Genomic DNA, 13,753 nt, shown 5'->3' on the forward strand with positions numbered 1-13,753 from the left:
ACTGAGTCCGACAGCCATGGGGCAGGAGGAGTTGGCCGTGCAGGCCTGGAGGTGAAGGGACAGAGGCTGTCCAAAGAGGAGGAAAGGGTGGAGAGGAGAAGATCAGTAGCAGTATCGGGGGATAGAAGAGAGAAGGGAGGGCAGAGGTAACGGAAGAGGAAAGATCAGCGGGGGAGAGGGAGCGGAGGTGACTACGGGTAGAAACCATGTGGGTAGGTGGAGGAAGTAAGGGGGAGAGGAGAGGGAGAGGGAGTAGGACATGAAGTAGAGTAGTGCCTCCTCCTCCTCCAGGAGCAGAGCTTCTCCTCTCTGCTCCTCCGGTCCCCACAAGGAGCCAGCACCGACACCACGCTGCTGGAGACCCAGGCTGTATTGCTGAGGCCTGCTGGAGGGAAGGGAGGCACGGGAGAACCAGAACCAGGACTGAGCGGGTCAGACTGTCAGACCCTGCTGCAGTAAATTAAGAGGTTTTCTAAAGGGACTCTGCTGCTCAGAAACACTACCACTTTAGTCCACAGGGACCGCCAAACAACACAAAATTAAAGTTTCTTAAATTCGCTTTAAATGTCATTAATACTAAAAGTGCAGAGTGGATTGTTCTTCCACTGGCACGTAGTCAATAAAAATGTCACAACGGAGCATATTATGCAGTATTAAAAATAGATAATTAAATAAGCGTTGGTGTTGGTGGCAGGGATGTCCTAAGAAGAAGCCTTGATGCTTGGGAGGGGGTTTATCAGAAAGGGTTAAAGGAACCGAGGGTCAGCTCCCTCAAAATACCAATATGATCACGTTGCATGAATGAGAATGTCACTATTTAGAATGTGGTCAACACTAGGATACATAGGAAGGTTATTTTTTTGCATTAAACAACCCCGTAAAATATTATCTTTAAAGATTAATGCAGCAATAACAAATGATTGATACATAAAATACTGTAACACTCAAAGGGGTCATTTTTATGCATGATATGTACTTTTAGCACATTTTGCTCACAACACTTCAGTACTTTTTCTTATAAATAAAATGATGAATGCAGGACCGCTGTGTGATGTATAATGCTCAATATGAAACACTCTACAGGGTTGGGTTGGTGGGATCACATTTTCCTCAAGGCCCCCAAAAAAGGCTTGGGCTTGTTCTGATGTTGTGATTTGTTCTTCTGACAGCGAGGCGTGGGATTACACGCCGCTTGTAAATAGTGTAATCCCAGCTAATCTGGGATTCAGTTTCACTCTGCACTGTGGTAGCAGACCTCAGACTGGAGAGGACTGGGAATATGGAGTTACAAAGTGCCTGTCTGGGTATTTGGTTTGACTGATGAAGGATGTATCTGCTGGTCCTGGTTCACATCTTGCAGTCCCATCTGTCGGCGGCCCAATCCTGTCCAGCTCTGTGTGCCTGCACGTATGGGGAGAGTGGAGCAGCAGCGCTCAGGTCGAGTGAGGCTGATTTCATTCTCATCTTTGTGTATTTATGTGTGCGCGAGTTATTTGCTTCTGACCAACACAACTCATTATAGTGCATTATATTCTAATAATCTAAGTATTGAAGCTCTAAGGGACCAACATAGTAGTGCTAATGCGGCACATGTTATATTTAGTGATGTCATCACTGACACATTTGGTTATAGGTAAATATTAGTCACTGAATGGTATCCCATATTGCAAAAGAAAGGTGTAATATTAGTTAACATTATAATAGCAATAGGATAATACAGATAACATGCACAGAATCTGGTAACAACACATTGTATCATTCTTTCAATTAAAAATGTTATTAAATAAAATGTCTTAGAAATAGAACAATTTAAAGTAATATATTTATTGATCTATTTACATAAGAATAAAAAAATAATTCTCAGTTTTATTGTAATAATTTAATAATAAATAAATACATTTATATAAATAATTTAATGAATACATTATTCATTTATCAATTTTTGGATACTTTTAAATATTGGACAAATACATGCAAATACCAAAAAGTACTTATTTTAGTTTGTTTTCTAGTTGTTTTAAGTAAAGGAGATGAGTAGGGAATTCAGAGCAAATCCATGATTGAGGGATTGCCTCCACACGGCACTCAACATGGCTATGAGAGCAGTGCACAGCAGTACCCACTACTAAAACGAAGCAAAGAGAAGCTCGGATTACAACACACACAGAGGGAGGGTGACTTTATTCTCTGCTAAGGTAGACTTTACTCCTCTATAACTTTACATAGATAATAGTAATATGCTATATTTATCCTCTTAATGTTGTATACAGAACACATACAACACACACAAAGTTTTTTTTACCAGAGAGAACAACTGACTGTAATTCATTTCGGATTAATTATCTATTTTATAGCATCGTATCATACAAAAGCAGTTCAGAGTGTTTTACATAAAAACCAAATAAAATACCAAAAAGAGACATCCATCCATATATACACATAAACAAACATATACGTACGCCTGTAAGTCGCTTTGGATAAAAGCGTCTGCTAAATGACTGTAATGTAATGTAATGTAATACAAACAAGAATACTGTACAAATATGGTGTGTCCATCTAAGAAAATACCCAAAAGAAGTTTGTTTAGACAGAGCACAATGTTTGAGCAAGTCTACATTCAGCAGGCAGACTGTTCCATTCTTAAGGTGCATAAATACTGAAAGCCATCACTACAGACTTAGAAAGTGCTCTAGACACATGGAGGAGATTTCCACCGTGTGACCGGAGAGATCTGCTGGGGTTAAAAAACTCACAGCATGTCTGAGAGGCCTGCAGTGGAGCCAGACCAGCCACTGCTTTGTAAACCCCAAGGAGGATTTTGAAGTGTAATCTGGGAAACAACAGGAAACCAATGAAGGTTTCAGAGGACTGGAGATATATGGGCTGATCTTTTTTGTCCTGGTCAGAACTGGTGCAGCTGAGATCTAGAGTGTGTGGAAGCCTGCTCACAACAAACACATGCATGAGTTTATCTGAGCAGGTTTGGCAAGGAAGTCCTCTGATTCTGAAAATATGATATAGTGATGTGGAGTAAAAGTATAGAGCCCAGAGAGAGCCAGTGGAACTGTTATACTTTACAACATTATAACCAATTAATACATTGGTCAATAAAAAAAATTAAAAAATAAACATTATAAAACTCCACGTTAAGAAAAATACATAAAAAAGGTCATTTCATTTAATTATACAATAATAATAATTGTTTTTCTTCATTTGGTTTTAAATTCAAATGAATAATTTAGTTTTACATGAAATCACAAGATTAATTGAACAAGGTAAACGTTAACTTTTTGATACGGCTCAATATAAAATATGAATATGATACCAACTAAAAAAAGAAAAGGTGGAAATTAATTTCCAGGCAGGAAATGCATTCATCATGTTTGTAAGGCCTCCCATAGACGCACACACTTTGGTCAGAAAAGTGACAAACAAATATAACAGATATATGTTTGTATACAATAAAACATCCTCATAGTAACTATAATAAATCTATCATAAGTAGCCAATCAAAAGCATCAGACAACCCTAATGGTGTCTGAGCATTCACTCTGATGGTATTTGCACTGTATGTGTCATCTTTACAGAAAATACAAACCTCATAAAATAGTGTAAATGACCTCAGAAAACACACGTCGATGTCTTTATCTGTAAGTTTAGTTTGTGTTTAACCTCACAGGTCGGTGCAGTGCAGTGACCCGGGAATCTCAGCCGTTCCCATTAACGTCCCAGCTGATACGGTAAAACTGCGTCTGGAGAAGACCCCGATCACCAGGGTGCACCGGGCAGCCTTCTACAACCTGTCGGAGCTGCGTTTCCTGTGGCTGACCTACAACTCCATCACAACAGTCCACCCCAGCAGCTTTGTCAACCTGAAGGCCCTGCGTGAGTTGCGCCTGGAAGGAAACCTCCTGACATCCTTCCCCTGGGAGGGCCTCAGGGACATGCCACGCCTCCAGACACTGGGTCTCCACAACAACCGTCTGTCCAGCCTTCCTGCCCACGCCGCTCTCTTTCTACCCAACATCACCTACCTCGACCTGTCCAGCAACAGGTGTGTCCAGAAGCCACGTAGCCTATGATATAAAGAGCTACAGAGCTGTCCGTAGTATTCAACAGGTATGTTCAACTTTTCTATCCCCGTCTGCCCTCCTCTCCTCAGGCTGACTATACTGCCCGTTGAGCTGCTGGACCTTTGGTTTCCTCTCCAAGGACAACAGGGAGCACCAGTACAAAGAAGAATTTTGGGTAAAGTATGTTTGGGAACAATAAAGACACGTTATATTCTACTGCTGTCTAAAGCAGCTACACTGGATTTACAGCAGCAAAGACATGAAGTAGGCAATGTGTAAATATCTCTCAGTGAATTATGTTGCTAATAGAGTTAATAAGTTAACCTATGCAAGTTAGTTATGGTTAGTTAAGGTTAGCTTACCTGCATTCTGGGATGGCAGAGTGGGGTAATAGGGTACCATGAGCTCCTCAAGATATGATAGTGCCAGACCATTTAGGGCATCGTAGGAGAGGAGAGTTCACCTACAGTGGGGCAAAAAAGTATTTAGTCAGCCACCAATTGTGCAAGTTCTCCCACTTAAAAAGATGAGAGACGCCTGTAATTTTCATCATAGGTACACTTCAACTATGAGAGACAGAATGGGGGGAAAGAATCCAGGAAATCACATTGTAGGATTTTTAATGAATTAATTGGTAAATTCCTCTGTAAAATAAGTATTTGGTCACCTACAAACAAGCAAGATTTCTGGCTCTCACAGACCTGTAACTTCTTCTTTAAGAGGCTCCTCTGTCCTCCACTCGTTACCTGTATTAATGGCACCTGTTTGAACTTGTTATCAGTATAAAAGACACCTGTCCACAACCTCAAACAGTCACACTCCAAACTCCACTATGGCCAAGACCAAAGAGCTGTCAAAGGACACCAGAAACAAAATTGTAGACCTGCACCAGGCTGGGAAGACTGAATCTGCAATAGGTAAGCAGCTTGGTGTGAAGAAATCAACTGTGGGAGCAATTATTAGAAAATGGAAGACATACAAGACCACTGATAATCTCCCTCGATCTGGGGCTCCACGCAAGATCTCACCCCGTGGGGCCAAAATGATCACAAGAACGGTGAACAAAAATCCCAGAACCACACGGGGGGACCTAGTGAATGACCTGCAGAGAGCTGGGACCAAAGTAACAAAGGCTACCATCAGTAACACACTACGCCGCCAGGGACTCAAATCCTGCAGTGCCAGACGTGTCCCCCTGCTTAAGCCAGTACATGTCCAGGCCCGTCTGAAGTTTGCTAGAGAGCATTTGGATGATCCAGAAGAGGATTGGGAGAATGTCATATGGTCAGATGAAACCAAAATAGTAAAAACTCAACTCGTCGTGTTTGGAGGAGAAAGAATGCCGAGTTGCATCCAAAGAACACCATACCTACTGTGAAGCATGGGGGTGGAAACATCATGCTTTGGGGTTGTTTTTCTGCAAGGGGACCAGGACGACTGATCCGTGTAAAGGAAAGAATGAATGGGGCCATGTATCGTGAGATTTTGAGTGAAAACCTCCTTCCATCAGCAAGGGCATTGAAGATGAAACGTGGCTGGGTCTTTCAGCATGACAATGATCCCAAACACACCGAAGGAGTGGCTTCGTAAGAAGCATTTCAAGGTCCTGGAGTGGCCTAGCCAGTCTCCAGATCTCAACCCCATAGAAAATCTGTGGAGGGAGTTGAAAGTCCGTGTTGCCCAGCGACAGCCCCAAAACATCACTGCTCTAGAGGAGATCTGCACGGAGGAATGGGCCAAAATACCAGCAACAGTGTGTGAAAAGCTTGTGAAGACTTACAGAAAACGTTTGACCTCTGTCATTGCCAACAAAGGGTATATAACAAAGTATTGAGATGAACTTTTGTTATTGACCAAATACTTATTTTCCACCATAATTTGCAAATATATTCTTTAAAAATCAGACAATGTGATTTTCAGGAATTTCTTTTCTCATTTTGTCTCTCATAGTTTAGGTATACCTATGATGAACATTACAGGCCTCTCTCATCTTTTTAAGTGGGAGAACTTGCACAATTGGTGGCTGACTAAATACTTTTTTGCCCCACTGTATGTACATAGCTTAAGTTTTTTAAGAAGCGTTTTTCTAACCTTAGCTAAGTGGTTTTGTTGCCTTAACCTAATTGAACTGCTTCACAACGTTATCCACGCGCAAACCTTCTGCGTCAAGATACTACGCAAAACCATATGGCAAACACCATTATATATTATAAGGGATGAGATCACATTGACTCATAGCTTGAACCTTCTTCGAGCCAAATCCCTCAAAGTATTAGAAATAAACTCTACATATTGATAATCTATTGATGAAAAACAAAGGTAAACCTCTTTCCCACCGCAAATATCAGTGTATTACATTTATTTTAGCGGATGCAGGCCCCTAAACACCCCTATTTCTGACAACATGCTAAAAAAGTGTCTGTAAAGCAAACTGCCAGACATGGATAGAAAACAGACATCACTGTTACCAGTTTTTATTGTGAAAATATATCTGTCAGGATGTTTCAAAGCACACCAAGACTAAACATTACGGGAAAAATTATAAACCTGCCATTAAAACAATGTTTTCTACCCAATTTATGACACAAACATGACAATAAATAAGCCAATTTGTTCTGAATATCCAGGTCTCCATGACAACCCCTGGTTGTGTGACTGCCAGATCTCCATGGTGATATCCTTGTCCATTTCCTATGGGAGTCCTGTGGTCCTCATGGACCAGCTGCTGGTGTGTCGCATGTCTCCGGGTCAGTTAGGGATGCTTCTGACCCAGACAGAGCTGTCCCGCTGTACGAGGCCTTCAGTGCAGCCTGCGGTCACCAGGGTCATCTCTCCACTGGGCAGCAACGTCATCCTTCGCTGTGATGCCACCGGCTACCCAACACCGACCCTGACCTGGATCAAAACCTCGGCCTACACTGGTGAGCAATCCGGGCTCACTATGAGCTGATGGTGGAGTGACTCAGATCTTAGCATCATGTCATGTCATGTTTTGATTTGGTTCTTTGTGCAGATTGTTGCAAACAAGACAACCTCACGAACTCTGATCAGCTACCCAGGAATTTGGACAGTTGTAAGTGGTGCTATCTTGTCTCTTTTAGGATCCAGGGTTCACGTTTATATTATCTTCAATCCAGTGTGGGCCAATGGGCTCTATGGGTTAGACTATAAATCCAAACCATTACTTTTAAAGCACACAATTGTTGCATACTTCTTAGATGTAATTTCAGTACACAAGCGCTATGGTGAAAACTGGATGCAACTAAACACAATTTAAAGCTTAAGTGAAGTTGTTTGGGGAGAAAGCAGATCAAAAAACTCCTTTCAAGGCACATGCAACACTGCTGAAATTATTTGTAACCCCATTTCAAAAATTCTTCAGCCGAGAAACCCCCAGCCAGAGCAAAACATTTTGGGCGGGGAAAAAAATGGGTTTGTTGATATTTTCAATTCCCCCTCTTTGGAGATGAATGTCGGGTGAAAAAAATACAAAAATATTGGCCACAGTGGGCCAGTAGGGGGTCCAATATCAGCCTTGCCCTATCCTTAGAACGGCCATTGAGTAGAAGCACTATGCCCGCTAAAGCAAAATGTTTCTTCGGGTTTGGTTCAGGTCTCCAATTGGGACTACCACTTGGATTTAGCTAGGTCTGTGTAGAACTCTAAGCTGTACTTGGGGGGAAAAGACTGGTAAAGTGTGCTGAGAGCTAAGATTGTGCAACTTTTCTCATGTTCCAGTTATGCAGCAATCTCCTCGAGTGGGCGTTCGCTGGTCGATAATCAGCCTGAACGGGTTATCATACAAGGATGCTGGCGAATATCGCTGCCTGGCACGGAACATGGCAGGGATATCTGAAGCCCCCATCAAACTGAGGGTGGTGGGAGTCTCGAGACTATCCCGTCTTCCAAAAAAGAAGTCCCAAAAGACTCCACCCAAATCAACATCAAAATACAGGAAGCCCAACCAGACTCCTACCAATGTCCCCTCAGTGAGGGACAATCAGATACTTCAAAACGTTACCCCACCTTCCATTAAAAAGACCCAGGCGGCTCCTAATCTTTCACCAAGAATTGTCCCCATAAACAAGTACATTAAGAGGCTTAAACTGAACCTAACAGATGCAAAGACGTCGACATCCGTCAAGTCTTCACCTGAGCCCCCAGACAACTCTACAACTGCACTATTGTCAAAGACACTTGTATGAGATACACTGAAGTTGGTCTGGGTCCTTGGTTGACTTCCTCAACGTATAGCAAATAAAACGTAATCATTTGTGAACCTCTACTTTTAGTGCTCCTTTTTTGGGTCATTCTGCACTGCACAATAACGCACAGTTTGTTGATGAGGTATCCTGTTAATTCATTGTTTGTAAGAAATAAAATGTGTGACACAGGTGGTTGTCATGTCTTTAGTTTTCTAAAAGGATGTTTTGAAACCTGGAGTTTAGTTATAGAGCAGCGGTCTCACATTACCGGCCTGCAGTCAGATCCAACCCTCAGGATAAGCCCCCAACAACTTATTGTTAAATTTGATACACAATTTCGTTTTTTATTTAAGTCGTTTATCATCAACCCAGTCACCAGAAAAGATGTTGGCATTGTATGTTTTCTGCAAACCTCAGATATGTTGAGTGCTGATGTTAATGAACAAAAAACACGTTACATTTATTGAATCATGTCAGCCTCGTATTATGCTTGCAGAAGCGCACAGTGCCATGTGGTGAACGTTGTGAGAAGAGAGCAACATGGCCCCTGTGTAATTTGACATTGACCCCTGTTACTGCTTCCCATCAATACACCCACTATTCGAGCCAAAACATTTTGCCATTTCCTTCTAAAGTTTATGAGATTACATCTGAATGGAACATGACCAGTAGGTGGCACCAGCAGATACAATATGTCACTGTGCTTTATGGCAGGTATACTCTTTATACTATACATACATAAATACATACATAAGGGCAATTATAAATAAACGTAACCAATAAAGAAATATACAGTCAGGTCCATAAATATTTGGACATTGACACAATTTTCATCATTTTGGCTCTGTACACAACCACAATGGATTTGAAATGACACAATCAAGATGTGCTTTGAGTGACTTTCAGCTTTAATTTGAGGGTATTTACATCCAAATCAGGTGAACACTGTAGCAATTACAACAAATGATATACCTGGTCCCCCCATTTGAAGGGACCAAAAGTAATTGGACAAAGTAACATAATCATAAATCAAATTGTCACTTTTAATATTTGGTTGCAAATCCTTTGCAGTCAATGACAGCCTGAAGTCTGGAACCCATAGACATCACCAGACGCTGGGTTTCATCCCTGGTGATGCTCTGCCAGGCCTCTACTGCAACTGTCTTCAGTTCCTGCTGGTTCCTTGGGCAGTTTCCCTTCAGCTTTGTCTTCAGCAAGTGAAATGCATGCTCAATTGGATTTAGGTCAGGTGATTGACTTGGCCATTGCAGAACATTCCACTTCTTTGCCTTGATAAACTCTTTGGTTGGGTTTGCAGTATGCTTCGGGTCATTGTCCATCTGCACTGTGATGCGCCGCCCAATGAGTTTTGAGAATTTGGCTGAATATGAGAAGATAATATTGCCCGAAACACTTCAGAATTCATCCTGCTGCTTTTGTCAGCAGTCACATCATCAATAAATACGAGGGAACCAGTTCCATTGGCAGCCATACATGCCCACCCCATAACACTACCACCACCATGCTTCACTGATGAGGTGGTATGCTTTGGATCATGAGCAGTTCCTTCCCTTCTCCATACTCTTCTCTTTCCATCATTCTGGTACATGTTGATCTTTGCCTCATCTGTCCATAGGATGTTGTTCCAGAACTGTACAGGCTTTTTTAGATGTTTTTTGGCAAACTCTAATCTGGTCTTCCTGTTTTTGAGGCTCACCAATGGTTTACATCTTGTGGTGAACCCTCTGTATTTACTCTGGTGAAGTCTTCTCTTGATTGTTGACTTTGACACAGATACGCATACCTCCTGGAGAGTGTTCTTGATCTGGCCAACTGTTGTGAAGGGGTTTTTCTTCACCTGGTAAAGAATTCTTCGGTCATCAACCACAGTTGTTTTCCTTGGTCTTCCGGGTCTTTTGGTGTTGCTGAGCTCACCAGTGCTTTCTTTCTTTTTAAGAATGTACCAAACAGCGGATTAGGCCACACCTTATGTTTTTGCTATCTCTCTGATGGGTTTGTTTTGATTCTTCAGCCTAATTATGGCTTGCTTCACTGGTAGCGACAGCTCTTTGGACTTCATATTGAGAATTGACAGCAAACAGATTCCAAATGCCAATCCCACATTTGAAATTAGCTCTAGACCTTTTATCTGCTCCTTGTTAATGAAATAATGAGGGAATAACACACACCTGGCCATGGAACAGCTGATCAGCCAATTGTCCAATTACTTTTGGTCCCTTCAAAACGGAGGGACCACGTATAAAATGTCTTGTAATTCCTACACCGTTCACCTGATTTGGATGTAAATACCCTCAAATTGAAGCTGAAAGTCTGCACTCAAAGCACATCTTGATTGTTTCATTTCAAATCCATTGTGGTTGTGTACAGAGCCAAAATGATGAAAATTGTGTCAATGTCCAAATATTTATGGACCTGACTGTACATACAAAAGAGTGATTCTCATGAAATGCTTTCGACCAACAATACATAATGTATGAAGAGAAAGAGCATCAGCTGTTCAGAACTTGCTCTACATTCAACGATAAATGAACAACAAAAATATCAAGCCTCAAAAAAGACAAATATATGCACATGTAGGAAAGTTATTTTAAGGGACTTCTTATAAACACTCTCTCCATGAGGTCTACTTCTGGTCGTGTTTTCACGGAGAGCACAACTGAGAATGCAGCTGCAAGACTCCAGCTGATGTCAACGACCTTGTTAGACTGAACCAAGTAGTCAAGGAATAGAGAGGGGAGTGGGTTAAGGGTTCCTTGTTAAATTGGCTTTTGTTTGGTAATTCTTCAGTTTATTGTGTATTTTATTTAATCTGTATTAGGAAAACATTAATTTCTATTTTTTTATATGGGGATATTTGTAGTGTTAAGTTGCAAATACATTACTTTCATTTACTGGAGGAGTGTTCATGTGCCCTTCACTGTGCTGGTAGAGGCCATATGTATTTACATGTCTTTACCCCTCAATACCACAGGCTTTCATCCTGTTTGTAAGGATTCACCACCATCCAAACCTTAGAGCTCAAACAGGGGGCCACTGGTATGTCTGAGTCGGCAGATACCATTTATGTTCAGCTGGGTTTAGACAAAGCACCACATGGTTGATAAAATTAAGGGAAAATAACACTGTGTGGCTGTATTTGATAGGTCACATTTCTGTTGACTAAGACTACCAAAACCAACTATGAACCTAACCTCCGGGTATGAGTGGTGAAGCCAATGCAGAAGTGCCTTAAAACTGCATTATTTCTAATGGCCAGCAGAGGGAGACACCAGTTTGCAAAAAGAAGTCGCTATTACCGCTTTCATGCTCTCCTGCTAGACCTCCACAGCGCCGTGTCAGCACTGAGCTCACCACCTGACTCTTAATGGATCATGAATGCATAAAATAATTAATAAATAAAAGTAGTGAGACAAAAAACCGACAAAACCGATGTGTGCAGGACAAACTTCCACCATGAAAAGGTTTCTCTTCAGCCTCCATCAGCAGATGTGCTGGCTAGATCATCACTGTCGGGTGAAACATTAGAGCACATTCACCAGGTTTTATGTCTCTTTTACAAATAGTGCTCTAATAAAGCTCACCGAACGGTGCTCTATTTTGCATTTCATGTATGGTTAACAATGGTTCAGTATTAAGTGATTCATTATCTACACCTGATAAAGTAGCAATAATATACGATCATCCAGCACTATGACAATGCAGATTTTACAGTAGAAGAGTTACTCATTATGTGATCATTAAAAGACCTTGGAGAATACAGTGTTAGCTACAGATAAGCTACTGTGTATTATTAAAATGTTCATCTCACCTGCCTGTAAACATATCCTGAGTGACCAACACGTGGCGTTATAAAATAACAGAATTCATTATTGATACACATTACTGTTTTGTGTGATCCATCTGGTGAATGGATGGAGATCAATATGCAAGTTTGCTCAACATGTTAAAACATTCTAACCAATCCTCTTTGGTGTGACAACACATTATTAACTGGTGTCGATAACTTAGAATTGCCCCTAGCGAAGGGGTTCAAGTGTCTCGGGGTCTCGTTCCTGAGTGAGGGTAAAACCGAGTGTGAGATCAGCAGGCGGGTGGTTGTGGTGCCTAAGTAAAGCTGGCGTACTGGACCGTTGTAATGAAGCAGCCCAGTATCATGGAAGTTCCTGAAATAGGGACAAAATTCAATCTATTGGTTTGTGTCCAGGGACACGAATTGTCTGTTTTTTCTAATGTCGCTCAGCACGAAGTACTGCCAAAGGAGTAAATCAGAAGCGTTATTTGTGGTCGAGACACAAATTAAATGCATCCACGTGACTAAACAACAGTGACGTACTTAATCATTTCCAAAAAACACTGCTAAGGGGCAGTAGGGAGGGGAAGTGGATGGGTCCAACAACCAAGACTGTGATGACACCACCCTCATTGGACTCGTCTCTGGTTGGGTTGAGTCCACTTAAAAGTGGGGGATTGACCATCTGGTGATCTGGTACGGATTAAACAACTTAAAGCTCAACACTCAGTGGAGACAGTGGAGATGGTAGTGGATTTCCGCAAGAACGCAGCCCCACCTCACCCTGTCACCATGTGTGACTCCCTGGTCGCCGCTGTGGATTCCTCACGCTTCCTGGGCGCCATCATAACCCAAGACCTCAAGTGGGAGCTTAACATCAGCTCCATCACCAAGAAGGCTAAGCAGAGGATGTACTTCCTGAGGCAGCTGAGGAAATTCGACCTGCCAAAGACAATGATGTTCCATCCTCACCTCCTCCATCACCGTCTGGTACTCTGCTGCCACTGCCAAGAACAAGGGCAGACTGTAGCGTATCATTCAAACTGCTGGAAGGGAGAATGGCTGCATCTGCCGTCCCTCCACGACTTGTTCGCCTCCAGGACCCTGAGGCGGGCAAGGAAATTTGGAGCAGACCCCTCTCACCCTGGACACAAACAGTTTGAGTCCCTTCCCTCTGGCACAAGGCTGTGGTCCATCAGGACCAAGACCTCACATCACAAAAACAGTTTTTACTCTTCTGCAGTTGGGTTCAAAAATAAAGCCCGGGACCCACACTTACATCCCCAGGACAATTCTTCACAGTTATACGACCTTTGCACAACTCTACAACTCTGCTACACTTGACACTTTATTTACATACTTGTTTTAAACATACTCTAAATTTGTTTGTTTATCATATTCTGTTGTATTCTATTGTACATTTCTATTTAAATGATGTCTTTTACTATTTCAATGTTTATTGTCATGCATGAATCATAAAGCCAAATTAATGACCCGTGTAAGCACACCCCAGCCTTTAACTGCCCAGACAGGGTCCAGATACAAGGTCCAGACATGTTGAATATGAAGAACCTTTTCTTGGGTTTCTTTTGTGTCTACATGTGAGAGTTGATTTTCTGTCATGCATATGTCTGGTGAAGGTCAAGAATGAAGGAGCCGTAACA

At 41.9% G+C, this 13,753-nt stretch overlaps 1 protein-coding gene across 1 annotated transcript; it reads left to right on the plus strand.

The window, feature by feature from the left end:
• Window positions 1–1,327: 1,327 nt before the first annotated feature.
• lrit3b (leucine-rich repeat, immunoglobulin-like and transmembrane domains 3b) lies at window positions 1,328–8,278 on the plus strand. Its single transcript, XM_054614334.1, has 6 exons — window positions 1,328–1,437; window positions 3,680–4,054; window positions 4,163–4,248; window positions 6,701–6,994; window positions 7,087–7,146; window positions 7,812–8,278. The coding sequence occupies exons 1-6, from the start codon at window positions 1,328–1,330 to the stop codon at window positions 8,276–8,278; spliced, it is 1,392 nt and encodes a 463-aa protein (XP_054470309.1).
• Window positions 8,279–13,753: the final 5,475 nt, after the last annotated feature.

This window comes from Anoplopoma fimbria, chromosome 15, assembly GCF_027596085.1.
Source record: "Anoplopoma fimbria isolate UVic2021 breed Golden Eagle Sablefish chromosome 15, Afim_UVic_2022, whole genome shotgun sequence".
NCBI classification, from domain to species: Eukaryota; Metazoa; Chordata; class Actinopteri; order Perciformes; family Anoplopomatidae; genus Anoplopoma; species Anoplopoma fimbria.

Excerpts from the sequence above, each read along its gene's own strand:
- lrit3b (XM_054614334.1), top strand. The coding sequence starts at position 1,328 with ATGTATCTGCTGGTCCTGGTTCACATCTTGCAGTCCCATCTGTCGGCG. Across the intron at positions 1,438-3,679 it reads AGTGGAGCAGCAGCGCTCAG|GTCGGTGCAGTGCAGTGACC; the intron begins GTCGAGTGAGGC and ends TTAACCTCACAG. Across the intron at positions 6,995-7,086 it reads CAAAACCTCGGCCTACACTG|ATTGTTGCAAACAAGACAAC; the intron begins GTGAGCAATCCG and ends TTCTTTGTGCAG.